General features: G+C 50.6%; 1 protein-coding gene across 1 annotated transcript in view; it reads right to left on the reverse strand.

Annotated features, from left to right (window-relative positions):
- LOC134351094 (inositol polyphosphate-5-phosphatase A-like) overlaps window positions 1-15,668 on the reverse strand; it is a 66,766-nt gene that overhangs the window by 7,694 nt on the left and 43,404 nt on the right. Inside the window, exons 6-14 of the mRNA XM_063057156.1 lie at window positions 15,542-15,645; window positions 15,073-15,125; window positions 12,242-12,358; window positions 8,777-8,861; window positions 6,565-6,660; window positions 4,287-4,361; window positions 4,127-4,200; window positions 2,669-2,780; window positions 1,203-1,256 (exon numbers count right to left, since the gene is read on the reverse strand). Of these exons, the coding sequence (XP_062913226.1) occupies window positions 1,203-1,256; window positions 2,669-2,780; window positions 4,127-4,200; window positions 4,287-4,361; window positions 6,565-6,660; window positions 8,777-8,861; window positions 12,242-12,358; window positions 15,073-15,125; window positions 15,542-15,645 (770 nt within the window). The remainder of the gene's footprint in view (window positions 1-1,202; window positions 1,257-2,668; window positions 2,781-4,126; window positions 4,201-4,286; window positions 4,362-6,564; window positions 6,661-8,776; window positions 8,862-12,241; window positions 12,359-15,072; window positions 15,126-15,541; window positions 15,646-15,668) is intronic.

Here is a 15,668-nt window from a genome sequence, read left to right on the forward strand (position 1 = left end):
TTCTCTTACTCCTGAACAAATGGCTGTGTTCGAATGGCTTCCCCGTAGCTGAGTACGTAACCGACTATCTGACTCTTGCGTGGACCACAGGGAGACTGGATACCCATCCCTGACCCAGGAGATGCAAAGTATTTCATGGCACTGCGGGCAGCTCCAGAGACTCAGATTTGATCCTGATCTCGGGCACTTTCTGTGTGGAGTTTGCACGTTCTCCCTGTGACCACGTGCGTTTCCTCCCACATGTCCCAAAGACATGCAAGTCAGTGGGTTAACTGGACACTGAATTGCCTAGTGTGTGGGTGAGGGAGCTGATGGAACACAGGGAGAATTAACTGCAATCAGTGGACGATTACTACAAATGGATACTTGGTCAGTACGGACAATGGGCCGAAGGGTCTGTATAGCTCCATGACCCACCCTGGCCAACAGCAATGGCCACAACACCGTCCCCACCTCACTGGTGGCAGAATGGACCACAGGCAAGAGGAGGTGTGGTGTGTATCATCAAACTGGGAGCTTTATTCCAACTGCTCAGTCGGCTGCTTTAGAGGTACCTCACTCGCACCCAATTCTTGTTTTAAAAAAAAATCTTTTTCCCCCCATTCAGTCAATCCTGAGAGTGTGTAATGGGACAGTGTAGATGGAGCTTCATTCTGTATTTGACCCTGGAAGTGTGTGATGGGGCAGCATGGAGGAAGCTTCCTTCTGTATCTGACCCAGTGTGTGATGGGACAGTGTGGAGGGAACGTCACTCTGTGTCTGACCTTGTGAATGTGTGATGCAAGAGTGCAAAGGGGAATTAATTATGCGCCTGAACCCATGTGTGTGAGATGGGATGGTGTGGAGGGAGCTTCACTCTAACTCCAGGAGTGTGTGAAGGGAAGTTGTAGAGGGAGCTTTACTCTGTGTTTGACCCCATGAGGGTGTCATGGGATACAGCTTCATTCTGTGTGTGACCTCAGAATTGTGTGATGGCATGGTGTAGAGAGAGCTTCACTCTGTGTCCAACTACACCGTCCCTGTCCCATGAGTGTGTGAAGGGTCACCAGGGAGGGGTTTTAAGCTGTACCTTACCCATCATCTCCCTGCCCTGGGGTATTTTTGCGAAAAACACAGAAGAGTGCATATGTCACAGTAATACCCATTGCCAGGGAATCATCTCAGTGTCCCATCACAAAACCTTCATCCTCCAAGTTTTGTACCTTGTGGTCACCCATGCAGACTTCAGGTCCCATCATATCGTACACGTACTCCCCCTAAGAGACAAAGAGAGGGCTGAGTAAATTAATCTATTTCATCACCCTTCATTCTTGACGTATTCTCCACCCTCCCCCTTGCCACCAGGGCAGAAAAACGGAACAAACAGTTTAACTTCAACAAATGGGCTATTGTCACACTTGTGCACCAACACGATGAACATCCCTGTTCACCGCACCACTTGGCAGAGATCTCTCAGAACCAACTGTGAGGGAGTATTATGGAGACCGCCCGGGGTGGTGAGCCTTTTTGAGACTGTGCACCCAACTTAGGGTGGTGGGGTGGAGATGCATCTCTACCAAAGGAGATGCAAATCTCCTCTAGCCTGCAGGTGACCCTTGGGCAAGGTGTAGCATCTGCTTAGCACCCCGCGCCCCCGCGCCCCCAATCAGGGTCACCTGAAGCCACGGGAGCAGGTGGTGGATGGTCGTACGTGATATGCATCGGCTGCTCAAGTCCTGGTTATGTGATCACTGACGCCAGGACTGAGAGAATTGATAATGGCTGGGATCACCCATCTTGTAAGGACACTGACCAGAAGAACGAAATGGCAAACCACTTCTGAAGAAAGTTTTGCCAAGGAGAGACCGTGATTGTCCACGTCATATGGTATGGCACGTAATGAACGAAGGAATACACCAAAATTCCACATATCTGGCTCTTGTCTGACCCCATGAAAACCTGTTTCTTCAACCAGACCTTGGTCGTTGTGGTGTATCTACTGACCTCAAGGTAGAATGTATTGGACACACTTTTAGACTGACCTGCACAAACCTTGCCGACTTGATTTGATGCCATGTTTCAAAGTACGTGTGATACGCAAAGCTAATCTTAAATGCTGGAGGAACTCAGCAGGTCAGGCAGCATCTACAAAACCCTTCATCAGGACTGGAAAGGAAGGGGAAGATGCCAGAATAATATTCACCTTCCCCTTCCCTCTTCAATTCCCCAGTCTGGTCTTAACCTCTTCTCCTCATGTGCCCTCATCAACTCCACTGGTGCCCCTCCTCCTTCCATTTCTCCCAAGGTCCACTCTCCCCTCTCATCATATTTCTTCTTCTCCTTTCCTTTACCTTTTCCATCTATCACCTTCCAGCTTCTAACCTTATTCCACCTCTCCCACCCACCTGGGTTCACCTATCACCTTCCAGCTTATCTTCCTTCCCCTTCCTCCTCCTTCGTATTCTGGCATCTTCCCCCTTCCTTTCGAGTCCCCATGAAGGGTCCCAGCCCGAAACGTCGACTGTTTATTCATTTCCATAGACGCTGCCTGACCTGCCGAATTCCTCCAGCATTTTGTGTGTGTTGCTCTGGATTTCCGGTATCTACAGAATCTCCCGCGTCTTCATTTTAGATGTTGTTGAGTGTAATCTGTTTGAACAGCAGGAGGAATGTTAGTGATTGACGTTACCTTGCCGACAACCTCAATGGCAGACGGAGACATGAGGATACGATCACACCAGGCCGGGCAACGAGTATTGGCGTACAGTGTTCCCTCAGTGTTGACTTCACTGTACGGATAACTGGAAGACAAGCACAAGTGTGGAATTAGGCACCCTCTCCATCTGCATGAGCTGTAACCCTTTGCTTGTCCATTTTACTTGGCTTGGGTTAAAGGAAGTTCAGCGCGCACAGGGCAAGGACTGGATCTGATCCGATTTCCTTCAACGCAATCACTGGAATTCCAAGCAGTGGGAAGATTGGTGCCCCCAGTTCTCCATTAACACAAGGGACGAGCAGGCTCTTCTTCAGCACGGAAACAGGCCCTTTGGTCCATCGAGTCCGTACCTACCATCAGGCATCAGCACATCAGAGGAACAAGGCTCCCCTCTATAGGTACTGCCTACACTTACCGCTGCCTCAGTGAAGAAGCCAGCATCAGCAAAGACCCCACCCTCCCCAGACATTCTCTCTTTGGCTTTAAATATACCCAATGACGTGGCAGGGTGGAGATACGTCTCTACCAAAGGAGGTGTAAGGCACTCCTTCCCTTGGGCAAGGTCCCTCCACCCCCCAATCAGGGTCATGTGAAGTCATGAGAGCAGGTGATGGATGGTCGTATGAGCAGCCGGTGCAGATCACAAGTCCTGGTTATGTGACCACTGACGCCAGGCAGACAATCTCTGAAGAGTATTGATAATGGCTGGGGTCACCTGTCTGGTAAAGACACTGCCCAGAAGAAGGCAATGGCAAACCACTTCCATAGAAAAAAACTTTGCCAAATACAACCATGGAAAGACCATGATCATCCACGTCATACAACACAGTACATAAATGATGATGATAATGATTGGCTTGGCTCCCACAGCCACCTGTGCCATTTAATTCCACAGATTTACCTGCCGCTGGCTAAAGAAATTCCTACTCATTTCTGTTCTACAGGGAAGAACTTCTATTCTGAGGCTGTGTCCTCTGGTCTGAGACTCCCTCACTAGAGGGAGCATCCTCTCCACATCCAGGCCTTTCAATATTCACTAGGTTTCTAGGAGATCCCCTCCACCCATCCATCTAAACCCCACTGAGTACAGGCCCAGAGCCACCAAATGCCCCTCATATGTTAATTCTTTTATTTCTGGGATCATTCTTGTGAGCTCCTCTGGAACCTCATCTTACCCTATCCACACCCTCCACCAAACCTCCTCTCATTCTCCTATGCCCCAGCCATTCCCAAATGTCAAAGTTCAAAGCAAATTTTATTATCAAAGTTTACATAGTCTATATGCCACCATATACAACACCAAGACTCATTTTCCCGTGGGTCCCGGTGGTCTATATCAGGACACAGCCCAGGTGTTCCCTGGTGCACTGATCATTTCATACGTGAATAACCCCAAGAACACTGAGCTCACCTCAGTCGGTCTTCACGTACCTTGGCGGAAACTGAATGTCAAGTTCACAGATTTCATTGATGAAAGTGGCCAGTTCCTTGTCAAACTTTAAAAGCTAAAGAGAGACAACAGTCAGTACCCCGCACCACATGTAACAGACCTCAGCAACTAAATCTTGTGAAGGTACAAAGGTTTACGAACAGCTTTCCCGTTGTTCTGCCGAAAAACATCTTGATCAAAGTAGTCAAAAGTCTTTGATTCAATCCTTAATAGGACCTAAAGGCAGAAACATTTCTTAGCAGTGTCTGTAACATCAGATATTTTACCAACACATTACGCTGCCCCACAGCACACCCAGATCCTGAACTGCATCAAAACCCCTCACCCAGTGGGCACACGTCACTCACCGCGCAACGCTGAAGCAGTGGCTGTCACTTCCCGGTGGGGTGGGGGTCGATACCGAAGATCGAACCCTTAACCCTTTCATTCCCGGGATCACACTCGCGAGCCTTCTCTGGGCCCTATCTAGTGCCAGCACATCCTTCCTTACATATCGGGTGGGTCCAAAACTGCTCACAGTTGGATCATGAGATGACGATAGTATTTATCTATTGAGATACAGCATGGGACAGGCCCTTCTGGCCCTTTGAGCTGCCCCGCACAGCAATCCCCTGATATAATCCTAGCCTAATCACGGAATGATTTACAACGACCAAGTAACCTACCAACCAGCAGGTCTTCGGACTGTGGGGAGAACCTGGAGCATCCGTAGGAAACTCACGCGGTCACGGGGAGAACGTACAGACTCCTTACAGGCAGTGGCGGGAATCGAACCCGGGTCGCCCGTACTGTAAAGCGTTGTGCTGACCACTGCGCTACCATCCCACCTGCAGGTGGAGGATAGGTACCTGATTGGTTAAAGTATAGCGTTAGGAGGGCGCCACGGTAGTGTAGCGGTTAGCGCGACGCTATTACGTCTCGGGGTGCCGGAGTTCGGAGTCCAATTCCGGCCCCGTCGGTATGTTCTTCCTGTGATACAAATGGGTTTCCTCTCACAGTCCAAAGAGCTACCAGTTAGTAGGTCAATTGTAAGTTGTCCTGTGGTTAGGCTAGGGTTAAATGGGTGGGATTGCTGGGTAGCGCGGTTTGTTGGGCCGGAAGGGCCTGTTCTGTGCCCTCTCTCTAAATAAATAGAAAAATGACACAGGAGGCGAGAGAGCAGCGGAGGTCAGCCACGATCACATTGTTAGTGGTGAGACAGGTTTCAGGTCCTGTTGGACAATTCCTGCTTCTCTTTTCCCTGTCCCATGTAGCAGCTGCGATGACCAGCTGCTCGCGCTCTACGGGAAGACAGTGACCCCATTTGCAATTAGTGGGTCCTCAACCTCTCGAGCGCTCCTGTCCCAGTGATGGACATCAGGAGCTGCCAACGCACCCTCAGAAGTGGCAGTGACCAGTTTCAAGCGCGCGTGACTAACAAGAAGTAAAGCCCGTTAAGTAATCACACCGATACAAACTGCCCTACTTACATTTGCTAAACAGTCAACCAGGCTGGAAACAGGCCCCTCGGCTCATCGAGCTCGAACCATACATCAATCCCATTTCACTCTCCCCTCCCGAGATTCCACCCCTCACCCGCACACGGCCGCCCAATTAACCCACTTTTGGGTTGTGGGAGGAAAGCGGGGTAACTGGGGGGAAGCCATGCGATCACGGGGAGGAGGTGCAGACACCACCTGGTCTCTGGAGTGGTGAGATAGCAGCACCACTCGGCTGCACCAATCTGCCACCCAGGGATTTGGTTGAGAGTTAAGGGGTCTTTTGTCCCTTCCCTCTTTCATTGTCTTGTCTGCATGTCTCTCTCACTGTCTCCCTCTCCCCCATAAGGAAGAAGTGCAGGGGTTAAGAGCATTTGAAGGACTCAACTCCCAGTTGGATTGGCCAACGGTAAATATCCAAGCCCACAGGAGCAGCACGGTAGTGTAGTGATTATAGTAACCCTTTACAGCGACTGCGAGTGGGGTTCAGTTTCCGTCTCTGTCTGTGCTAACTAGCTGATGCAGACTTGGGCTTATGTTCTGACGTTAGGGTATGATAGTTTAGTGTACGGAACATAGCTGTGAGTCTGTCAGCCACACAGTGCGTGGCTCACTGAAGAGCAGCAACGATAAACCGCCCAAGCAAGTGTGAAGCTTAGCTTCACCTCAAACGTCTCAAGTCTTGGAAGGGTTAAAACCCTTGTGACCGCGTGGGTTTCCTCTGGGTGCTCTGGTTTCTTCCCACATCCCAGAATCGTACGGGTTAGGGTTAGTAAATTGTGGGCATGCTATATTGTCACCAGAAATGCGGCAATACCTAACAACTGCCCCAGCACATCCTCGGACGGTGTTGGTCATTGACACCAAACACGCATTTCAATGTGACAAATAAAGATAATCTCTACTAAAGCTAATCTTTAATAAATCTAATCTTTAGGTACCTTGTGGTCATTGGCCTTCTCCTGAAAGAGAACCTTCTTCACATCTTCAGCATCGTTGGTCAGTATGGTCTGTACACTGGATGGACAACAGAGTGTCTGGGGGAAACAAGACACAACGATGAAAGTCAATTTAGTATCAAAGTACGAGCATGTCACCATACACTACCCTGAGATTCATTTCCTTGCAGGCATTCACAGTAGACCAAAGAAATACAACAGAATCAATGAAAAACTACACACAAAGTCTGACAAACAACCAATGTGCAAAAGACAAACTGCAAATACACAAGAAAATAATCCTGGACACATGAGTTGCAGAACCTTTGAAAATGAGTCCATAAGTAGTGGAAGCAGTTCAGTGTTGAGGTGAGTGAAGTTAGCCACGCTGGTTCAGGAGCCTGATAGTTGAGGGGTAATAGCTGTTCCTGAACCTGGTGGTGTGGGACCCGATAGTTGAGGGGTAATAACTGTTCCTGAACCTGGTGGTGTGGGACCTGATGGTTGAGGGGTAATAACTGTTCCTGAACCTGGTGGTGTGGGAGCTGATGGTTGTAGGGTAATAACTGTTCCTGAACCTGGTGGTTGTGGGGTAATAACTGTTCCTGAACCTGGTGGTGTGGGACCTGATGGTTGAGGGGTAATAACTGTTCCTGAACCTGGTGGTGTGGGACCTGATGGTTGAGGGGTAATAACTGTTCCTGAACCTGGTGGTGTGGGACCTGATGGTTGTAGGGTAATAACTGTTCCTGAACCTGGTGGTTGAGGGGTAATATCTGTTCCTGAACCTGGTGGTGGGGGACCTGATGGTTGAGGGGTAATATCTGTTTTGAACCTGGTGGTGTGGGACCTGATGGTTGAGGGGTGATAACTGTTCCTGAACCTGGTGGTGTGGGACCTGATGGTTATAGGTAACTGTTTGTTCTAGTTTTACATATTTCTTATTGAAATCTATAGTTTTATTTTTTAAATATTGCAATGTGCTGCAGCACAACAATATATTTCACGATATGTGCCAGTGATATGAAACCGGATTTGGATTCTGACACAGCAAACCCACTCTGCTCTGGAACGTCGCGACGGTGAGGCATGGAAACTTTGCCAAGGGGAGCCAGAGTGAGAAGGGCAGCCATGGGCTGTGAGAGAGGAGGAGAGGAAGGGGATTTCATGATAGATCTGTGAAAGGATAGGCACGATGGGCTGAACGGCCTCCAGTGCTATATGATAGCTGGCATTTGTGAAGTGCAAGCATGTCAAAATGGCAAGACAGCAAGTAAGAGTCTCAGAGAGAGATATAGAGGAGAAACAGGCCTTTCGGTCCACTGAATCCCTGGTGACGTTTACCCATTCAGGATCATCCAACACAATGAGGAGGAATTTCTTTAGCCAGATGGTGGTGAATCTGTGGATTCATTGCCACAGACAGCTGTGGGAACCAAGTCATTGGGAATACTTAAAGCAGTGTGTGACATTGGAATGGGAAACAGGTGGACCCATCACAAGTTTAAGAACTCTCCCCAGTGTGCAGGGTGGGAGACAATCTCAGTGACAGCAGGAACACAGTAAAGTTGAGTGCTGTAGACACTCACTGGGCAGACTGGGGCATTTTACCCCAACGGATCGAAAGGCTCCATAAACAAGGAATGTCCCTTTAAAACTCAGGAAGAGTTTAATCAGCCAGCGGGCGGTGAACTTGGTTCTCGATTCGTCAGACCATCAAAGGTTGTGGGGAAAAGCCAGGAGGACGGGGTTGAGAGGGATAATAAATCAGCCATGATGGAACGGCAGAGCAGACTCGATGGGCTGAATGGCCTCATTATGCTCCTATGTCTTATTGTCTTATTTTCCTAGGTTTTTAAAATTTCTATCAACTACTAACCCCACCACCTCCCAACATTCTATCCCTTAACCCCCCCCCCAGTCAATTAACCCAACTTCCTGCACGTCTTTGGGATCTGGGAGGAGAACCAGGTGGACACGGAGAGAATGTGCAAACTCCGCACACAAACAGTGCCGAGGTCGGGATCGAACCCGGATCTCTGGGGTGGTTATATCACTGTGCCGTCGCAAGATGAAAGATTGCTGGAGGAGGCGTCAACGCTGGAGTTACTGAACGGCCCGACAGTTGTCCGCTGACCGACACAGAAGGCTCCACGCCCCAGAGGCCTTCAGCACACAACCCCCCAAACACCACCAGCTACTCCCACGGCTTTACCTCCACCACTCTCTGCGTGTCCAGCCGCACGTTGAAGTCTCCGAAAATCAGGAACGGCGCCTTCTCATAGCGGGTGTCTGTGATTCTGCAGGACGGAACAACACGAGCCTCAATCCTTAAGACTATAGGACAGAGGAACAGAATTAGGCCATTCGGCCCATCGAGTCTGCACCGCCATATCATCATGGCTGATTTATTATCCTTCTCAACCCCACTCTCCTGACTTCTCTCCATAATCTTTGACACCCTGACTAACCTAGAACCTGTCAACCTTTGCTTCAAATATACCCAATGACTTGGCCTCCACAGCCGTCTGTGGCAACGAATTCCACAGATTCACCACCCTCTGGCTAAAGAAATACCTTATCCCTGTTCTAAAGGGATCTCCTTTTATTCTGAAGCTGTGCCCTCTGGTCCTAGACTCCCCCACTATAGAAAACATCCTCTCCACATCTACTCTATCTAGGCCTTTCAATATTCGGTGAGTTTCAAGGAGATCCCCCCACCATTCTTCTGAACTCCAGTGAGTACAGGCCTAGAGCATTCAAACGGTCCACATATGTTAACCCTTTCATTCCTGGGAATCATTCTCAGGAATCTTCTCTGGGCCCTCCCCAATGCCAGCACACTCTTTCTTAGATAAAGGGCCCAAAGCTGCTCACAGTGCTCCAAGCCATGCTTAAAGCACGGCACTGAGATTTAATAGCCTCTGAGCAACAGGAGGGGGTGAAACTCGTCTCCTCTTAGCAACTGAGGCGTGTCCACGATAGGATGGCAGTCCGGAAGGCAAACTAGAGCACCAAGGGCTCCCATCACTAATGGCTGTCCAGTCCAAAGGCTACGCTCAAGTTCTCTGCGGCTCACGTTCAACTCCCACAGCGGGATGCACACGTGGTGTTTCTAACTGATGGAATTGTAGAGGGTATACGGCAGAGACAGGTGCTTTGGCTCATCGAGTCTGCACTGACCATTACAGAGTGAACTATTTACACCAGCCCATCTCACACCACCCCGCCACCAGAGTAAAACTGGGGACTAGACACAGGGGAACACTCCCTCTGCACTGTCCCGACTCAGAGTGGGGGATAGAGAGGTGGTAAAGCTTCCTCTACACCGTCCTGTCTCACACTCCCAAGGTAGAGTGAGGGCTAGACAGAGTAAACGTCCCTCTGCAAACTCCGTTCACACACACTCACAGGGCAGGTAGAGTGGGGAGGGGGTCAGACACAGGAAAATGGGTGTGGACGGTCGTATGAGCAGCCAGTGTATATCACAGGTCCTGGTTATGCGACCACTGACACCAGGCAGACAAACTCTGAAGAGTATTGATAATGGCTGAGGTCACCCATCTTGTAAAGACACTGCCCAGAAGAAGGCAAAGGCAAACCACTTCTATAGGATAATTTGTCAGGTCCAATCATGGTCATGGAAAGAACGTGATCACCCACATGATATGGTACGGCACATAGTGATGATGATGATATCAAAGGATAGGTACCCTGGGGGTTTCCCTGCATTCTGTCCCAACACGCATTCTCATCGCTGGTGAGATCGCTCTGCTACTTTAGAAGGAAGACTGTCTTTTGATCACTGGTGGGATCACTCTGCCACCGGAGAGGGGAGACTGCCTTTTTCATCGCTGGTGGGGTTGCTCTGCTGCAAGGAAGGGAAGGACACTGCTGTGCCCAGAGAATGTTACCCAGGTTTTCTGTGTTTTGGATGTGGACTTGGACTATAGACATCCCCCCCCAGTCCTGTAGTTCTTTATATTGTTTTTCACCCGATCTCTCTAGTTTTTTTTGCGCAGGGGAATGGTATTTGGGGGTCGATGTGCCTGCTCCGTTTTTGTTCATTGTTTTGTGGGGGGGGGGGAGATTCGGGGGTTGATGACTGTGCTGCTGTTTTTTTCTTTCTTGGATTCCTGGCTATCGGGAGAAGAAGAATTTCAGAGTTGTATACTTTGATAATAAATGAACCTTTGAACCTAATCACAGGACAACTTACAATGACCAACTAACCTAACCAGTACGACTTTGGCCTGTGGGAGGAAACTGGAGCGCCTGGGGGAAACTTATGCATTCCACAGGGAGGACGTACAGACACCCCTTGCATAATGGCGCCAGAAATGAACTCCGAATTCTGGAATGTTCCAAGCAGTAATCACGTCACACTAACCGCTAGGCTACTGTGGCACCGAAGAAGTGGGGGCAGGGGTGGTTTAGACACAGGGCAAAGATCACTCCACACCGTTCCATCACACACTCAAAGGGCAGGTAGAGTGAGGAATTGCTGGTTGTCTGCCCAACGATGACAGGAAACTGCGGGAGAGTTTGCACTGGGGCAGTTCTACTCTCGGCCTCGGAAGTCTGGGACCAGTGGTACAAGAGTTGTCACAATTGGGGACTTTTTATTTGTATAACACCCTGGGAAAGGGTTCACTGCTAGTGTAATGGTTGTTCTGTAGCAGCAGTGTTTGGGTTATGACTAGAGATAACGGGGGCTTCGGAATGCATGCCGTCCAGTGGAGGGAGTTTTTTTTCTTCTTGTGTGCCTGAGAGTGGGTTGTTCAAGGGATTTTGTTCAGCAGAAGATGGACAGAGAAGATGCCAGAATGGAGAGGTCATAGACTGCAGGATGGAGTGGACGTGGAATGGCACTGGGAGTCGACGACGCCTGGGGGGCGATGAACGGACAGGAAACTGTGAGCTCCAATGTGCACATTCGACTGATTCATTAAAATAGGCCCTTTTCTTTTTGTTTAACTTTAGTCAAATTAAGAATTATGAAGCTAAATCGTTTCTATGGTGTAATGTTTGTTATTTTGTGGTACTGATTTGTACCAGGGGAACACATCACGCAGCATCCACACAAGCAAGAGTTTTTGCACCTCAGATTTCACACGTCTGGCGGGCCAGAGACTGTGTTTCCGAGACTAACGCCGCCGGGCAAACCTGAGGGTTACATTTGCAGTAGATAACTTTGACTACTTCTGTCCCTGTTCATGCCCTTGGCTCTCCACGGAGCACTGCAGAGCTGCCTTCCTGGCTGTTTGGATCCCATCTGCCCAGAGCGCCAGAGCTGACTTCACATGCTGGGACAGGCATGCCTTCGTCTCACACAGGGAAGAGGCCGCCAGCTTCTCTCCCCGGTGTAGCCCGTCTGTCAAAGCCGCGTACCGGGGTGTGACCGCTTTCACATACAAACAACCACCTGGAACCACAGGTGAGAGGAGTGTATGGGGTGTCCAGGGAGGGGTACTACCTCTGGTGGAGGGGGCTTGTCGTGTCCTTTCTGGGGCCCCCACCGGACACTCAGCTCTCACCTGTGGCCCCGAGGGTGGGGAACAGACACGAGGCCCAGCTCCCTCAGTCTGTCCCGTCACACACTGGGCTGGAGCCACTGCCCGAACCGCACGCGGCCCCCGGACGCCACTGGTGGTGTCACCTCAGGGAGGGAGTTTCTCACCTGCTGAGCACGTGGCCCAGGGCCTTCTGCCTGTTGGCCGAGAAGATAGAAGGGCTCTTCCAGGCGACGAGATTAGAGGCGTCGTGGAAGAGGTGAATGTTCACCAGGTCAAAGGTGCTGTAGCAGGAATAAAAAAAAGTCAGCGCATCGTAAAGTTCGGAAAGAGAGCCACCAGGTAGCGACTACCCACCCCCGCATTGTCGAGTTCTCGCTGGAGCACAGCCATTGCGTCCCTCCATCCAGTCCGCGCACACTGTCCATCACCCCTCCCGCCCAACCCGTGCACGAACCAGGGTCTACCGCGGGCACAACCCGCCCCACCATCACCGACGTTTTCCAAAGGCGATGCCTCAGGGAGGAAGCATTCACCAAGAAGGACCCCATCACCCGGGACGTGCCCTCTTCCCATTGTTACCATCAGGTGGGAGGTACAGGAGCCCGAAGACACACACTCGGTGATTCAGGAATGGCTTCTTCCCCTCTGCCCTCTGATTTCTGAACGGACAATGAACCTGTCAACACTGCCTCAATATTTTGTTCTTGTTTTACATTTATTGAAATTTATAGTAATTTTTTTTGCCCTGTACTGCTACCGCAAAACAAAAAACTTCATGACATACCCCCATGGTCCTGAAACTCTTCCCCAATATGCGCACCCTTCAATCCCACCCCTCCCTTCCACACATATAAACCCACCACCCACCCACACAGAATCCAGAGAAACAGGCCATTCGGCCCAACTGGTCAATGCCAGCCTAGATTCCCAGCCAAGCTTAGCCTTGCTTGTCCATTCCCATAAAAGCACTCCCCAACCCTGCCCCCAGCAGTGCACCCATCAAACCCGCCCACGTCCACCCACGTCAGGCTCCTGGGAGATTATTGCTGCTCTGGATCCCACACAGGTTTAAGGTGGGGTCACAGTTTGAAGGAGATGTACGAGGCAAGGCTTGTCACCGCTCACATTGAATGGGAGATGCCAGGGGAGGAGGCATTTGGACACCAAGGAGCAGGCAGGGGACAAGAGGATGTAGCTTACTGGCAGGCAGATGGGATTGGACTAATTTGGTGTAGGGGCAAGCACAGAGGCGATGGGCCGAATGGCTTGTCAGTGCTCTGTCTTGTACAATAAGCACTCAGACAGCAGAAGGGGCTTGGTCTGTCAGTCCATGCCAGGCTGGCTACAGGCCAGGGAAGGTCGCCGGAGCACTGTCCCACCAACAGTCTGCGGGAATCGCTCGGAAGAGAAATACAAAGTTAGCACTCATTTCGAGAGGACTAGAACAAAAAGAAAAAAAAAGACAAGAATGTAATGTTGAGGCTTTATAAAGCATTGGTCAGACTGCCTTCGGAGGACTGTGAGCAGTTCTGGGTCCTTTATCTAAGATGTGCTGATACTGGAGAGGCTCCAGAGGCCTGTACTCGCTGTTGTTTAAGAGGCGAGGGGGATCTCATTGAAACCCATCTAATATTGAAAGGCCTGGACAGGAAGGATGTGGAGAGGATAGTAATGGTAATAGTATTTCCTATAGTGGGGGAGTCTAGGACCAGAGGGCACAGCCTCAGAATAGAGGGTGGTGAATCTGTGGAATTAATTTGCCACAGACGGCTGTGGGGCCCAGGTCATCGGGTACATGTGGGATAGGTTTTTGATCAGTAAGGTCGTCAAAGGTCACATTTGAACGGCAGACTTGATGTGCTGAATGGCCTAATTGGGCTGGTATGGTCTTGCTTCTTAAGGCCCATATGAGAAATGTGAACCAGGTTTCAGGGTTCGGCCTGGAGGTGGCCATAGCTGAGGGACGGTTCCTTGCCCTGCTCGGGACGTCCTAGAGCTGGAAGGTCAACAGGGAGCAGCCAGTGAGAGTGGGGAGTGAATTCCAACCCGGGATGGGAGAAGTGCCACCCAGTATCGGAATGGCACAGGCTGGCATCGAAACTCCCTCCGCCTCCCACCGGCTTCCTGTCTTCCGATTGGCTGGCTAGATGATGACATCGATGCATTCTCTAGCAACCGAGGGGTTTGTAAAACCAACAGGGGCGTCGATAAGGTGGACAGTCACAGTCTTTTCCCCACGGTGGGGGAGTCCACAGTGGGAGGGCAGAGGTTCACGGTAACAGGGAAAAGACTCAAGGGGGAATCTGAGGTCCGTGTGCCCGGTGGAGGCCGAGAGGCCAGTCCTGGGGTTGGAGGACGGTCTGTGTATGGGGTGAGAGAGAAGAGGGACTCGTTTGTGTGAGCACTGTGGGTATGCCATGTTGGCACTGGAATGTGAGGTGACACTCGCCGGCTGCCAGCACCTCCTTAGGCTGTGTTGGTGGGTTACCGCAAACGGCACCTTTCGTTGTACACGTGATAAACAAATGAATCTGAATTTGAAGGGAATTTTTCTCCGGAGAGAAGTGGATGGGTGCACAAGCCACAATTACATTTTAAAGACATTTATAGAGAGGGGAGGTTGAGTGGGACGCTGCCCAGGTGGAGGCGAATGGGACTGGCTTGGATAGATATATTGGGTATCATGAAGAATGTGGGCCGAAGGGCCTGTTTTCATGCTGCATGATTCTATGATCTGAAGGACGAGAACATTTCTGCTTCTCTCCATTAACCGTTTCACCAGGCCAGCCGATCGGAAGACAGGAAGCTGGTGGGAGGCTGAGGGAGTTTCTATGCCAGCCTGTGCCATTCCAACACTTCTCCTGAGAAGGGCAGGGAACCATCCCTCAGCTGCTGTCACTTCCAGGCCGAGCCCCGAAACCTGCTTCCCATTTCTCACGTCAGCTCTCACCCGCCCTCCCTGTATCCCAAAGAAAAACGTAGGACGGTGCCCTACCGATCCTGGAACCTCCAGCGTGTCCGGATGTAGCCTTTCCGAGACCACTTGAACTGGAAGGGAAAGAGAAGCCATAGGTCAACTTATTAAGGGTGGAACTGTAGCAGAAAAAATCCATTTTGTTAAGGAGGGGCAAAAATCTGAAAGCATGTACCAGTAATCTCAGGGGTTCGGAGTGCTGATACTGTACACACACGAGCTACGCCTCTGGCTAATTGTGGCAAGACTCTCGGCGTGTTACGAGGCAGGTACACTGCACATCTGGCTCTGTGTGATGGTATATGTACATTACACTCATGGCACAGGTCAGCATGATGGCTGCACCCTTCACATCTGTGTACAACACAAGTACACGGCCTGCACATCTGGAGCAGGGCGGTGCAGCGCGCGTCTGGAGCAGGGCGGTACAACGCACACACATCGGTCATGGGGCAGTGTGTTGGGTGCACTCTGCACATCTGGCTCCTACCTCAGGCCAGAAGTCCTGCGGGAATCTTTCCTTCTCCATCATGCTGTTGCCTTCCAGATGTGCGGTGTGAACCTCCTTGCCGAGCACCTCCTTGAACTCTTGGACTGGACAGAAGCAGGCAGAAAGG

Source organism: Mobula hypostoma, chromosome 8, assembly GCF_963921235.1.
Source record: "Mobula hypostoma chromosome 8, sMobHyp1.1, whole genome shotgun sequence".
NCBI lineage: Eukaryota > Metazoa > Chordata > Chondrichthyes > Myliobatiformes > Myliobatidae > Mobula > Mobula hypostoma.